A 14,962-nucleotide genomic window follows, 5' to 3' on the forward strand; every position below is an offset into this window, starting at 1 on the left:
CAGTCTGGTAATGTTTCAACACTTGACTTTGTGATGCGCCAACACTGCTATGTTTGGTGCATTATTCATTGATTGTTTTGGTCATGCAAACCTGAATGCTAAATTCAGTAAAATAACTTTTATCTTGAGGAAGCGCTTTCCTTCATGCACTTTTGGTGTGATTAGCCCATCTCCACATGGAATAATCACAGCACATCAAGACATCTGCTTTTCAGCTGTTCATTTGGAATACTAAATTATTCCATTAGGGCCAATCGTTCCTCGTGGTGGGAACGCTAAATTGCTCTGTGGATCCCTTTCTCTTTTTTTTTGTCATTGTTTCAAAACAGCATTTGACAACTTTGATAATCCTTCCCCTGCTGTGCTAATTGCTGTTAAGCCTCCTGTGAGAAATGCTTGAATATTGCACACATTTAAAAACCTTTATGACCCCTGTCTCTCATTTCTCTCAGATAAGCCCGCTGTCGGTATTCGCTCATCTTGTGATCGCCACCTGCTGGCTGCATCCCAGAACAGCATTGTAGTGGGGGCAGTCTTTGCCGTCCTTAAGGCTGTGTTCATGCTGGGTGAGCATTGCAGCTTTTGATCTTAGGTGCAACCTGGGATTTGCAAGTGTAGTTTTACCAGAGTCAATGAATTTGTTATTGGCGATAGGGAGAGCAGATGTACAGCTAGCTATGTCAAGATGAGGTATGGAGTCTTTTAACTGCTGTCCTTTCTTGTCTGGGATTGACTGTTCTGCTTGGTCCTGAAGCCGAGCTGTGACGTGTTCACTGCAGCATCTGCTGCCACTGTTAATAGCATGCCCACATAAACATCTGTGACATTTGAATGGAAGGATTTTAATACTGGATCAAAAGGTAACGAGTCTCAGCTGCATTCCTACAGTAATTCATAGACATATAAAACTGATTTTATGTAAAACCTAAGTACTGCTATAACAAACCCTACAAAACGTATCTGATTTTAAATTAATTTTTTGTGACAAAATTGCACAATCCAAAATTGAGTGTAAATACCTGGTATTGGTACTTTTTTCTAAGTGCCATCCAGTTAGCTTTTCCCTTCCCTAACCTTTAATGGACATTGAAATGCCAGTTTTTCAAGGTAGAATAATTCTCAAAATGTTATTTCCACTAGAGGGCAGCTCAAGCTAATTAATTGATGCAGTTACTGTTGGGGATGCAGCGTTACTCTGGTTATTTTGCTTTGGATACATTTAGTTGTCAAAAGGGCACAATGCACATGACATGACAATGTGCATTATTTGCACATAAATTAAGGGAGATCATATTGATATTGATAGTTTCTGTAGGCTAATCTGTATGCTTGTTGGTTATGCTTCTTAGTGTTAAATACCTAAATGGAAAGTTTTTTTTTCAGAGCTTTTTTTAACCTTGTCACCTGAATTTTTGCATTTTAAGTGATGGGCTTTTGAAGTGTTTTGAGTCGCATTTTGAATAAAAATGCAAGTTATAACCAACTTTTGCTGTCTATGAAGTTTATTAGTAAAAAATCAAAAGTCACAGTGTTTCGTGTAGTTAAAATTGATCTAACATTTTAAATGGCCAATTTAAATGTACTTGTTTTGGACTGTCATCCAGTTAATGGGATACAGATTAACCGCATTGTCTCTGTGCACCTCGCTCCTGCCTGACTCCTTTCTGTGCCTCTCTAGGAGATGCAGAGCTGAAGGGCTCTGGTTTCCCTCACCCTGCTGGGCTGGATGACACTCCAGAAGATGACCTGGGTTCCAAGAAGTCAGGTGGTCGCACCGTTTCCATAGAAACGGCCAGCTTGGATGTGTACGCAAAATACGTGCTGAAGAGCATCTGCCAGCAGGTAGGGCTGTGCCTGAAGAGAGCAGGAGTGCTACTGATGAGCAGGCCATCCATTGTCATTTTCTCTGGGGTTCATGTAGTAGTTTCAGACAAAGCTGAAGATATTTTTCTAAGCACGAGAAGATCTTTTTGTTACATTTTTCATTGAATGTTCAAATCTGTTTTCCTCATGAATGCACTATTTCTATACTTTTTACTGCCTTAAACGATGGACCTTGCAGTCTGTCTGTTTGAAGAGGCTCAGATGCTACAGGTTAGAATAGCAGAGAAGAAATAAAATTGTTCCTTTTGAGAGCGGCAGGGATAAGGGGATAAAATCTGAATGGCACTGGCTTTCACAGATGGAGCTTAGGGGGTGTTAATGTTACAGTTGGCTGCACAAAGCACCTTTGCTGGAATTAGGGGCCTTACAGTGATGCCTCAATAAAGAATTTAAAGAGAGCATTATTTTCTTTTGTGCACTGCTATGCTCTTTTCCTCCCAAGCTCCGCTTTCAGACATCTGGTATGCTCATGAAAAGGCGGAGTGATTTTCCGATCATTTGCTGTTTTACTGCACTGCTCACGACCTGCCTAAGAAAATAGATTAACAAAAACAAAGATCCCCTTCCAGCTGTGAAATCGGATCCTGTCCTGCTTTCTAGGCTGAATTGCAAAGTTATTAAACTGTCTTAGAAAAAAAAAACACACAAGGTCTAATGTATTTTTATAGAAATTAGGCATTGTTATTTTCCCTAAATATAGATTTATCCAGAAATACTTTATAATAGTCTGCACATCCATATCATTCTACTTGTATTATCATCCTTTCTTCTAATCAAAACTCATGCGTGTCAGAAAATCATAAAGTCGGTTTCAAGTTTTTCTGTTGGCCTATTGTTTTGCTTTGGAGAATGGTGTAGAGTACTGTCATTAGGGTGCACTCTTTCTGTCCTGCATCATTTCTGTTTTGATCTTGAGTATTTTCTGCACAGACGTTTCGGATGTGGCTGAGTTACCAGCGATGGCAGCAGTGTGCCCTGGGCTCATTCTTCCTTCTCTCGCAGGAGTGGGTGGGGGAGCGGTGCCTGAAGTCCCTCTCGGAGGACAGCAGTGCCCTACAGGACCCCGTCTTGGTCAACATTCAGGCACAGCGCCTCCTACAGCTCATCTGCTACCCTCACAGGCAGCTGGACAGCGAGGAAGGGGAGAACCCTCAGAGACAGCGCATAAAGCGCATCCTACAGGTAAGGCACAACACTGCACCATGCTGTGCCAGTTCCTTCTTCTGAATTAGAATACAGTCTATATAGTGACAACAGTTAATCCCTGCGGCACCAAAAGAGTCTTACAGTTGCATTCAGTTCACTGGGGGAAGTCAGATACCTGATCTTACAGTCTGTTCCACTGCAGAATTTTCATATGTCCATTTCTATCATTCATTGATATGTGAGAAGCTGGTTTGCTTTAAAGATCTTTATTGGGGGGTGGATTGGATTAGATTATTATCACCTTTACATTTTTTAGAATGCTGGAATTTTCATTTCCCTGGAGCTTTTGGATTGTGTTTTATCCCACCAGTTGCTCTTCTTCCCTCTTGACAAGAATTTTACAACCAAAACCAAGGTTTTTTGTCTCGCTTGTTTGTTTCCACGAAGCGAATTGATTCGAGGAACTCATCCTGACGTTTCTTGCAAGGAGACAGGGTATTGGCTTTGACAAAATGGCTGAGCAGCCCTTTGTGTAAAAAAAAAAGTGCCTCCTGTTGTCAGTTTTAAATGCACTTGCCCTTAGGTTCCACTTGTATCTTCTGGTTTGCGCTACTCTGTTGATTCTAAAGAAGTGCTTTGGGTTGACTTAGGCATTTCGAATACTTAAATCAGAACCCCCTCATAGTCTTCTCTGTTCAGCAGCTCTTGTCTGCTTAAATAGGACGTTCCTTTAAGCCAATGAGTGTACCTTGTGCTTCTTCTCTGGACAAATTCCAGAGCAGTAATATTTATAAAATATGCAAAAGCATTTTTATTTGTACTTTGCTGACTAAAATGTTAGACAGTGGTCTAAATGAGGGGTCTTGCAAGTGCTGTGTATAATTTTAACACTCCTTGATTTAGATTCTACGCTTCTAATTATCCTTATCTTGTTTGCCTTTTTATTGCTTACCCTCAGTGCCTAGAAGATGTAAATATGTCAACATCGAAGTCTTTTTGCATAGGCATTTTTTCATGTTCAGCCTTTCCTGTTCTATATTTATAGTGTTTCTGAGCATGTTGACTAACTCCGGGATCTCACTGCTCTGCAGATAATGGCTGTTTAGCGCTACCAAGCTGGGCTCTTGGCTTCAGTGATGGATGAAATGGTTCTTCTACTTTATGCAGAGCACTTTGTGACGAGAAGGTCTATATAAATTCATGGAATTAATAATAGTACTCAAATGCAATACTCAACTGAAATCATTTTTTAGCCCACTTCTCAGGATTTTCACAAATGGTTCATTTTCTGGTCCCGAGACATGTCAAAGCTGCTGTGAGTTTTCAAAGTCAAAATTAAGCAGGCGTCCATTAATGTGACCTGTTCTCTGAATGCTGACAGATAGCTGGGTCTGGTTCATTTGCTGCCTTCATTTTTTTACACATCTGATTTTCATGCAGACTTTGTTAAAAGAATGTAAACATTCTATAAGTTTAATCTGTGAAAGTGCTTGAAATGCTAATATTTTTCAGAGGAGATTCTGATGCTTTTATTTCAAATGATTACTCATATGTTTATGTGCACATTTTTTTAACCTGTCCTGCCTCAGAGTACAATCAGCTGGACAAGGAAGTGCATCACGTGGTTCTTGTAGAGAGAAGCAGGTTCATCTATTTCAAGGGTTTATTGTGAATAACACCTGAGCCTGTGGTTTGGAGGATATTCCCAGATAAATTAAATTTCTGTAAAGGCTTTGTTCTGTCCTGAGAGCCCTGGGATCTTTCTCCTGAACTGAAGCTGAACCTATTCTGCTTTATTTACTTGCAACATTTTATGACGCTGATGCCTTTCAATTGCAACGCTGTGTGCTGAAGCAAAAGTAGAGCCCAGCTCTTCACGGCCACATGCTAAGCCAGACGTTTCGGACAGTGAGGCGAGCCAGGCATCTGCCTCCGCTGTGCTGGGAAAGAGCCGCTTGGCCAGGGAAAAACAGATGCTGCTGAGCAAGCAGAGAGGATATTCTGTATCCAGCACTGGATACGATCTGGTGTGTAGCTTGACATTGTGACCAATCCAGTAAACTTTCTCCACTAGCACTCTGCAGTCAGATGGCTGGGGGAGTTTTACTTAAGTTGGATTTAGAGGATGAATGAAAACCTGTGTGAGGTTCTGCTGATGAACCACCTTACGATACGTCTGGCATTAACAGCAGCAAAGGGGAGAGATGCAAGCCCTACATAACATTGTTTCTTTTCTGCTCAGGTGGTTCAACCAGAGATTAGTGAGTGGGCAGGAATGTATGAAGAAGCAGGAGTCTGTCAGGATTAGCCCGATGCCCACAACTAAACTGTTTATGAATTGTCTACACAGGCACTTACTTAAAAGTAGCAGTGCCCCTCTTTTTATTAAATTAAATTGACTTCTTTTGAATCTGCAGTGAATCTGTTTAATTTTCAGAGCACTTAACCACTTGATTACAAACCCATTTGATTTTTAAAACTGTTTTAAGTGGTTTCTGGATGGGTAAGTTCCTACAGCCTGTGAAAGATTTCCCTCTGTGCAGGAGAGGATGGCTTCAGTCTGATTCCAGTTGTTCGCGGCTGATTTCTCCATTATCGCATTCCAGAAGAGGTCTGAAAACGAAGTACCAGATGAGGCATAGGGAGTAGATTTGTGTGATGGTGTCCTTGGGTTCATTTTTAAATATTTGTGCTTTTTTCTAATGTCTTGTATGATTATATGCTTCTCAGAACATGGATCAGTGGACCATGAGGCAGTCCTCCCTGGAGCTCCAACTCATGATTAAACAGAGCACAAACAATGTAAGTTTCCAGTTTGCTTGCTTGTAAGGATAGATTTTGCAAGTTATAGCACTTGCTGGGGTAACAACAATATTGAAAAGAACAAAGGTTTTTAGGATAGTACAACCTTGCCCTTGGAAAGGATTTCAGTCTGGAAAACCCTCTCCAAGTCAGATCCACAATGTGCAAATAGAAGATCTTAACGAAAAAAATAGGATTAGGATTTCTTGGCTTAGGCAAAATTATTTTGTAGTTCTTTCTTTTCTGTTCATCATTGTTGTTATAATAAAAGACAATGTTAAATCTGTTATTTTGTGTGTGGAAGGAATTAAACATAAGCTTAAGTGTTAAAAATGTTTTTGATTATCCAAAGCCCCTAAAGAAAACGACAGTAAAGAGTGACAGTTAACTATTGCTTTGTCTAGGTTTAAAAGAACTTTGAAGGCCAAATCCTCCGAGTCCAAGCAGTGCTCCAGTGTGTGCGAAACTGTCGTTAAACCAGTCTATGAATGCCTGTGCAGTAACACAGAAGCTTTTATTAGTTTTCCAGCTCACATGCAAATCGGTTTTGTTTTTACCTTTCAAAGCACAGGGGTTTATCAGCACACGCTTGACCGTGCAGTCTCCGGAGGCACTTGAACAAAGCAGCTGCAACAGCCTGTCCTTTTTCCGCTTCAAACCATTTTGTGCTTTGAAATATGTTTTGTTACAGTTCAATACTTGTTTTGGCATCTATCGCTTCTCTTCTGTGAGTTTCGGAGGTATTTTGGAAACTTGTTAGAAGCTTTATGGCTGCTGTGCCTCCTCTGGGTCCAAAATCTCCTTGCTCCATACAACTGTGAATAATCAAGTCGCTATATAGTTTTGCCCTCAAACGAAAAAACAGACTTCTCCGCAAATAAGTAGAAACAAACCACAAACGTATACTACTATTGTGTTTGATTGCAAACACAATTTTTGGACATTGATAGGTGTCTTTCACTAGCATTTATAACGTGTGTTCTTTACAATGACATGTAGATTTCTACCTGTTTACCCTGGTTTTATGTTATCACTGTAAAAAAAATCCATAATCTATTTTGTACTTATTTTTTAAATTATTGTAGTCGGAGCTTTCTGTTTTAAGAAAGAGGTAAAAGGACTTGTGTTTTGTTTCAGGAGCTAAACTCCCTGCTGGAAAACATTGCGAAGGCCACGATTGAAGTGTTCCAGAAATCAGCTGAGATGATCTCCAGCAATCCCCTGGGCAATGGCTCAGCTGTGTCTGGTCCCATTCAGGGCCCAGTGACCAACAGCAACAACGCCAGCAAGATGAAGCCAGTGCTAAGGTTGGTGTTTTCTCCTTTGCACCAATGGGACCACACCACAGGGCTGCTCTTCCACAGAGCTGCTGATAGACCTTTCCTGCCTTGAAAACACATCAAAGTCAATCTTTATAGCTTCTGTACTCGAAGGGCTTCTTTCAATTCGCCTTTTACCTTATTTTATTTTTTTGTTTCTGTAGTGGTGACAGTATATAAACCCATCTCTAGTAAATCGGGCATTCTTTTCGTGACTTGCTAAATGTTCTTTTCTAAAGGAATCTCAACATTCAAGGTGATTGCAGGGCTGTCACTTTTATTTTACCACCAAACAATCTAGTCCCCTGTTATTGACAGATTTGTATTAAAGAATTATAAAAGAATCTTGAATACCTTTTTTGTTTGAACACTGATTAGCCTTTTGATATGCAGGCATCTCTTGATGTAAGAATGTAAGTAAAGTTACAATCAAGAGAAGCTAATTCATCCAGTGATCTATTCCAACAATATTTTTAAAAACAAGCCAAGGTATCGGCTTCAACAGCATTGCTGGGTAGCTTCTTCCAGACATCCAACACTGTTTATGTAAAGACGTGCATCCATTTCCCATAGTTTCCTCTTCTGTTTTGCTGTTGATTCTGAAGGAGTCCACGGTTGATTGTACCTGAGTTTTCCCCCAGGGTAACTCAAGAGCAGCAATAAGATAAGATCACTTTATTAGCCATATACTGTCTTGCTTTAGGAATTTGTCTTTTTCTTTATTTGTATAATACAAATGGATATACAAAGGTATTCCAGATGAGGTCTTCCCATTACATTGTACAATTGTAACGTAACATCCCTTGATTTACATTTTACACTTCTAACTATATTCAGCAGATAGATGTATCACTAATGATGTATTGCTGATCTTCTGTCTGTGGCTCCAGCTCATCAGAACGCTCAGGGGTCTGGCTTGTTGCCCCTCTGATTGCCAAGCTGCCCACTACAGTCCAGGGCCATGTGCTAAAGGCCGCAGGTGAGGAGCTGGAGAAGGGCCAGCACCTCGGCTCGTCGTCCCGCAAAGAGAGGGACCGCCAGAAACAGAAGAGGTAAGCGATGTTGGGCTGAGCCCTACACAGCAACAATAGTGGTTGCCTTCTTCTGTCGGGATGTGCATCCCTTTCTGAGCTGACTGGTTGGTTTAAAATATTGTTGTGTTAGTCAGCTAAGCTGATTCTCAAGACGTTACAGGTAAATTGAAGGATGAAGACTTTAACTCAGTTCTGGGATGTGTGATACCCTTTTTTCCTCAGCATGTCCCTCCTGAGCCAGCAGCCCTTCCTGTCCCTGGTGCTGACATGCCTGAAGGGCCAGGACGAGCAGAGGGAGGGGCTCCTGACTTCCCTCTACAGCCAGGTGCAGCAGGTAGGGATACTCGCTCACTCCACTGGGGATTCAGCTGGCATTGCTGTAGCTTCAAAAGTGACTTTTAGTTGTACATTACGTACAGATCATGCATTATAGTCTAGCTAACTTTGTGTTCTGGGTGCTTGATAATCCTGCTTTTGCATTCTTGTATTTGATCAAATTATGAATTTATTTATTTAGACGAGTTTTTAGTTGCTGAATGTGGGCCCACTTGAACGTTGCAGTGAAATTAGACTTGCTTCACAGATTGTCACCAACTGGCGAGAGGACCAGTATCAGGATGACTGCAAGGCCAAACAGATGATGCATGAGGCTTTGAAACTGCGGCTCAATCTGGTGAGGACTTGTGTTGAGCACCTGCGCTGTTATCTGCTTTTTGCCTGGCATGAGTACACACCCTTCCCATACACCAGCTGTCAACACTCATGACTGATAGCATGTATGGGGGAAAATGTGGCTGGAATGTAGGCTAAAAAAAATAAAACGGAATTAAGTCAAAAATTGGCTTCAAGTGCAGCTGTAGTTTGCTCTCTCCATGCAGGATGTCCAGTTCCAAATTCTTTATTTTCTTTATCACATGCATTAAACCTTTTAAAGTTAAAAATAAAACTTCATAATCCTTGACCTGTTCTTAGTGTTCCTCATTTTTGGTGTTTATTTATTTTGTCACATCCCTATAAACGTTTACATCTTAGTCAAAAACATTAAAACTCTGCTAATTGAGAAACAGGGTCCAAGCTGCTTTTCACTCAACATCACAGTTGCTGAGAGTTTTGCCATATCAATCCCTTAAGCCGAGTTTACAGGTGATGCTAATCACAAACCCGAGAGCCTTTCCAACTCAGGTTTCAGTTGGCTAATTTACATGCATACGGTGGTGTTTTTATATTTGTCACTTGTTCAGTGAGTCCTCCGACAATATTCTTTTCAATAGAGCAAATATATATTCAGTGTACATTATAAACTCTTATATTGTAAAATAAGTATGGTTAATGTAAAAATAATTGAGTTTTAAAGTGCAATACATTATAAAATAAGCTCTAAAAGCTCTGAAGAGTTTCTTCTCCATTAGTGTTGAAACTGAGTCCGTGCTGGCATGGTTTTCATCGGAAGGGTACCCATTTTCTCTGCTGTCCTCAAGCCTGTGGTTCCCTGTGCCCCCTGCAGGTCGGCGGGATGTTTGACACGGTGCAGCGCAGCACCCAGCAGACCACCGAGTGGGCTGTTCTTCTCCTGGACATCATCAGCAGCGGCACCGTGGACATGCAGTCTAACAAGTGGGCACACACCTGGCCCCCCTCCCCTGCACTGGCACTGCACTTGAGTGCAGAAAGCCGCGATGTGTCTGAGCCACACAAGGCCTTACCCATTCAGCCTGCTTAGGGGGCAGACAAGAGTAGTGGGAGTGAATGGGCTCGAGTGGTCGTGTTGGCTTATTCTTGTATTAGCTGGGCTGTGTTCGGTGAATAGATGTACCAACTTGTCTTTAGACAAAGGTGTGATTGCCATACAGTATAATATAAAAGAACTTGAAAAAGCCTTGAACTCCCTTATTTAAATACCTGTTTTTGAAGTTTCCAGCGACAAGCTTGGAACACTTTAACTGTATACATGCCTGATTGTGGAATCCAGGTTTGAGACAAATGTGTGGGAAAAATGGTAACAAAAGATGCTTTAATGAAATTTGTACAAGGCAGTTCTGTTACCATGTTGTACAAAATCCTAGTTTTAACTGTTATAACATTTTTAAAAATCATGTAAAAAAAGTTAAATATGTCTCAAACCTAATCTTCTGGTGGCATTTTTAACAGCTTCTGAGCCTATTTGAAGTAGTGTTTTGAGTGATACATATTGCAGAGCACTGTTCTTTGGTGATGCACTTTGAAACTAGAGCCCATTTTATATCTCTTGGTGCTGATGTTCCCAGGCTTGTCTAAATTGCCTGAGATGAATGTTGTTAAATTGCTGAAAAACCTAGACTGAAACCTGACATCCTTATTACTAAATTAAAAAAGGGTCCATGCTGTTCTGAATATGATATATTCTAGAGTTGGGGAAAAAAAGGGGGAATGTTGTTTATCTGTTAAACAGCTTTTGTCTTTTGCTTGCTTTAATAATAAACCGCTCAGCACAGTCCAGTAAAGTGATGTTTCATGCATAATATGTCTTCTTGCAGCTCTGACTCCTCTGGCCTCTTTCACTGCCTGGCTGACCTCTTTCTGTCTCGTGTGTGTTGCAGCGAGCTGTTCACCACTGTCCTGGACATGCTTAGTGTACTCATTAATGGTACGTTAGCCGCTGACATGTCCAGCATCTCTCAGGGGAGCATGGAGGAGAATAAGAGGGCCTACATGAACCTAGTCAAGAAACTCAGGGTAAGACACACCTGGCCACAGGGCTGTCTGGGTTATGTTGGCTTGGCTTTTTGTTCTGATCTTCCTGTTCTGCTTTATGGTATGAAAGTGTGGTGTTACAGGATTTATGGTGGTTTTTATGGAAATGCAAAAAATCATTTGTTATTGAATTTTAACAATGTTTTTTGTCAATAGTTTTAAACAAATCTCAATTTGAATGGTAGATTTTAGTAAGCCTCAGAATAAACTTTTTTTTATTGGAAACAAGTATTTTAACCATTGTTGTTTATCTTGGTATCAAAATTGGGACCTATATTAATGGTAATACACTTTACATGATGAACATGGGAACATTATAAGCTGATTCCTAGCTTTTGTTGAAAGATTGAGCCAGCTGTAAGTAGGGGGGTAGGGAATCCAATATTTAAGAAATTGAGGGACAGCTCTGACTCTTGTGACCCAGTTACCTAATAAACCCCATTAACATTCAGACTGCAGCCTCAGTTGAAATGATTAGGTAATTTTGGCCCGTTTCTTTGTAAAGGTTTTATACATGAAACCTCAGCATAATTCATTTGTACAACTAACCAGTAAGAATTTGTGTGCGCATGTGCATCTATTTTAAAATCTTACAGCCTTTATAATCTAATTACAGTTTGACGGATATGGTTATCTTACTTTTTGTTCTGTAATACTGCCATACATCCTGTAGGTCTTGTCAAACGTACTCTTCCTGCATCCAGTTTTGTTGTTCAGCCTTGTTAAGATTTAATTCTGAAATGAGCTGGTCCAAGCAATTAAAAGCACAGCGAAGCTGTCGATTTGTAAAGGAGTTATCTACATGAGTCTGGATGATTACCTGCTGGGTGAGACTCAGGCTGCTGTGCAGACAGAAGTCTAACACTGAGCTGCCTTGACATGAATGTGATTCATTCCGTTGGTGTTTGTTGGGTGGGTTTAATTTTTTTTTAAAAAGCATAAACGTGAGAAAAGGGGGTTAAAAGGCTTCCATAATAAAGGTTGAGTCAAACTTTCATTCACTGTGCAGCAGTGAAGGATGTCTAGTGAAAGTTTGTTTGGGATGTCTTGATCGTTTGGCCTGGGTGGTACGAGTGAAAGGGTGTTCTGAGACTCGGTTCCTCTGCAGAAGGAGCTGGGGGACCGTCAGTCGGAGAGCCTGGAGAAAGTGCGGCAGCTGCTGCCCCTCCCCAAACAGACGCGCGATGTCATCACCTGCGAGCCCCAGGGGTCGCTCATTGATACCAAGGGCAACAAGATCGCAGGCTTCGAGAAAGAGGTAAAGACGCTTTGTTCCTTCAGTCTTTATTCTGGTTTCAGATCTTGTTCTTTACTTCTGCTATTCAGAACTGTAATAAAGCCTACGTCACCGTTCCAGCTCCTGTTTGTGAAATTACTTAAAAATGATCATCATGGCTGACAAACCCATTCGCAGGTCATTGTCCTATATATAATTATTATTATTTTAATGCTTCAAAATAATTCGGCCTTGGTTGAGACTATTGCTTTATGTTTGTAAAACAAGAAGGAATCCTTATTTTTAATTTTTTTTCTGATATGTGGAGTTCCATCATTAAGAAGTATACTGTGCCAATTATTAATGGTAATTAATTATTTCACAGTAATACAAGTCAGAGTATTTACTTGGGAAACCACCTCTCTGCAGGGCTTGCAAGTGTCCACAAAGCAAAAGATCTCCCCCTGGGACGTGTTTGAGGGGCTGAAGCACTCCGCCCCCCTGTCCTGGGGCTGGTTTGGGACGGTACGCGTGGACCGCAAAGTCACGAAGTTCGAAGAGCAGCAGCGCCTCCTTCTCTACCACACCCACCTGAAGCCCAAACCCCGCAGCTACTACCTGGAGCCCCTGCCCCTGCCCCCCGAGGAGGAGGAGCCGCCCACCCCCGTTGCCCCTGAGCCCGAGAAGAAACTGGCGGAGGCCGTGAAGCCGGAGAAGAGCTCAGCCGCCGTCGCCACGGACTCCAGCAAGAAGAAGAGCAGCAAGAAGAAACGCAACCACTCCAGCAGCAAGACGGAGGTGAGCCAGGAGGGCGGATAATGCCGTGAGCTCTCGGAGCCTCGGTCCTTCACAGATAAGCGCAGGGCTCTGTCACGCCAAGGCCTTTCTAAGTACCTTGCAAAAGAACAACGGCTAAGCTCAGAGAAAGCTTCTGGAGTAAGAGACTTGTGAAAATAATGCCTGCCACTCTTAAGATTATTTAGCATTTAGCTGCAGGGACAAAGTGCTGCCTGATAGATCCCTTAACCACTGGGGTGGCTGAGACTTGCTAATGTCTTCTGTATCTGAACAAGGAAAGATGCATGAATTGGAATATATAGATATGTGTGTGTGGTGATAAAATGAGAATGCACCGTGTGCTTCAAATGACAGTTAAAGTGAGCTTACGAGTAAGGTGGCCTGGCAGTGAGGGTTTTGTCTTTTCTGGCCGGCCCAGGACTTTGCCAGCACACAGCGGGGAGTGCCCTATACAGCGGGAATGCCTCCGGAGATGCTGCACAGTCAGCCGGGACACCCTTTCAACCGGATGGTGTATGGGCCACAGTCCATGGGCATGTACCCGCAGAACCAGCCCCTGCCCCCAGGTAAGTGTGCACCAGGCGGCGTGCTTGTGCTTCTGCGGGGGTCTGGCTCCCATAAGGAGATACGCCCCTGTCATGATCAGATTTTCTGAGTTTTCTTTTTTTGGTGTTTTTAGTATACCCCTGCATGAGAGATGATCTGGTCAGGTTTAATGATTGTAATTTCTCTCACTATGAAGTGTGCACGTAAATTAATGTGCACTCTAAAGATGCACAGAAGGCCTTGAGGGATGACCTCCTGTGTTTGTTTATTACTTCTAGCTCACAATTATCTCCCAGCCTGAGCTCCAGAAGCTCTGCTACACACCTCCTTTATCAGGAGATAAAAACCGTGTCCTGGAAAACGTTAGCAGAGTTCAAGAGATGCATGAATCATAGTCTGGAGGCTTGTGGAAGGGGCTTGTTTGCAATACGCACTGACTGCATGGAGTAGGAGTGGGCAGGGGTGGTAGTCTCCTGGGATGTTGGAGCCTGTTTTGAACATTACATACCGTGTAGGGCAATGCAGCACCATCCTGTGTGCTGTCTGAATGTGCTTTGTAAATTCTTCAAGAGGCCCCTAAGAGATTTGAGGCTGGGATGGTTGTCATTGTAGGTGAAGGAGGAAAACCAGTTGGCAGCAAAGATCTTTTGACAGAAAAAATCCAAGAAGAAAACTGAATTGTACATAGTGTATAATAAGAAAATATTTGGATGATGAGACTTGTTTCCATAGGTTTTATGTTGAATGATTAAAATTCAGTCGAGCACTGTAATATTTGGAAATACAGAGCTTTAGATTGATTTTTTTATATTTAGTAGATTTACAGAGTAGTCTGCAATACCTGTCTCAACAATCCCGGGACCATATTCAAAAACATTTTTTGTATCATAATGAGAACTAAGCACAGGCTAAATCTTTTCTGGAAATTCAAATTGGTTAAAAATTTTAAAAATGGCTTTTTTAAAGTTCTATTGCTAGTAAAACCTAAATTATAACCGTATGATTTTTTCTTCGCTCATTCTTCCACCTGCAACAGCTCCACAGATGTGCTAAGAGATTGTAAATGTGTAGCATACTTTGATAAATGTTCTTTTGCTGTCATATCCTTGCTGTTGCTTTAAAATGTAGGGTTGGTAAAAGCAATTTTAGGAGTCTGTCTCCCAGAGGAGCAGAAGGACAGGTTGGATATTCAGAGTGCAGGATTTGTTAAATCAGACTGTTGCTTTGGTTATATGGTTATATGTGGGAGCCATCTGCTTAATTTTAGAGTACATATTTTTCAGATCTCACAAGCCCCCAGAGAAAACTTTAGCAGACTTGGTATGAGGTCTGTTTGTGCCTTTGGATATGTTACATCACAATCTTGCAGTCGTGCAGTATGTGTTTACCATTAATCAGTGATCTGTAATTGGGTGCTGAAGATGAAATGTCTGTGTGTATTCCTGCCTCTGTGGCTCCCGGTGTTTCTGGTGCACAGTTCCCACACT

General features: G+C 41.6%; 1 protein-coding gene across 4 annotated transcripts in view; it reads left to right on the forward strand.

Moving 5' to 3' along the window:
- med12 (mediator complex subunit 12) overlaps nt 1–14,962 on the forward strand; it is a 35,282-nt gene that overhangs the window by 15,546 nt on the left and 4,774 nt on the right. For all 4 annotated transcript variants that reach the window (XM_088924949.1, XM_088924950.1, XM_088924951.1 and 1 more), the window contains exons 25-37: nt 453–566; nt 1,679–1,842; nt 2,887–3,066; nt 5,761–5,832; nt 6,970–7,139; nt 8,042–8,203; nt 8,408–8,519; nt 8,769–8,858; nt 9,690–9,799; nt 10,762–10,897; nt 12,024–12,173; nt 12,561–12,929; nt 13,348–13,495. In XM_088924949.1, the coding sequence (XP_088781075.1) occupies nt 453–566; nt 1,679–1,842; nt 2,887–3,066; nt 5,761–5,832; nt 6,970–7,139; nt 8,042–8,203; nt 8,408–8,519; nt 8,769–8,858; nt 9,690–9,799; nt 10,762–10,897; nt 12,024–12,173; nt 12,561–12,929; nt 13,348–13,495 (1,977 nt within the window). The remainder of the gene's footprint in view (nt 1–452; nt 567–1,678; nt 1,843–2,886; nt 3,067–5,760; nt 5,833–6,969; nt 7,140–8,041; nt 8,204–8,407; nt 8,520–8,768; nt 8,859–9,689; nt 9,800–10,761; nt 10,898–12,023; nt 12,174–12,560; nt 12,930–13,347; nt 13,496–14,962) is intronic.

Source organism: Atractosteus spatula, chromosome 9 (genome assembly GCF_055471065.1).
Source record: "Atractosteus spatula isolate fAtrSpa1 chromosome 9, fAtrSpa1.hap1, whole genome shotgun sequence".
In the NCBI taxonomy this organism is placed as follows: domain Eukaryota; kingdom Metazoa; phylum Chordata; class Actinopteri; order Semionotiformes; family Lepisosteidae; genus Atractosteus; species Atractosteus spatula.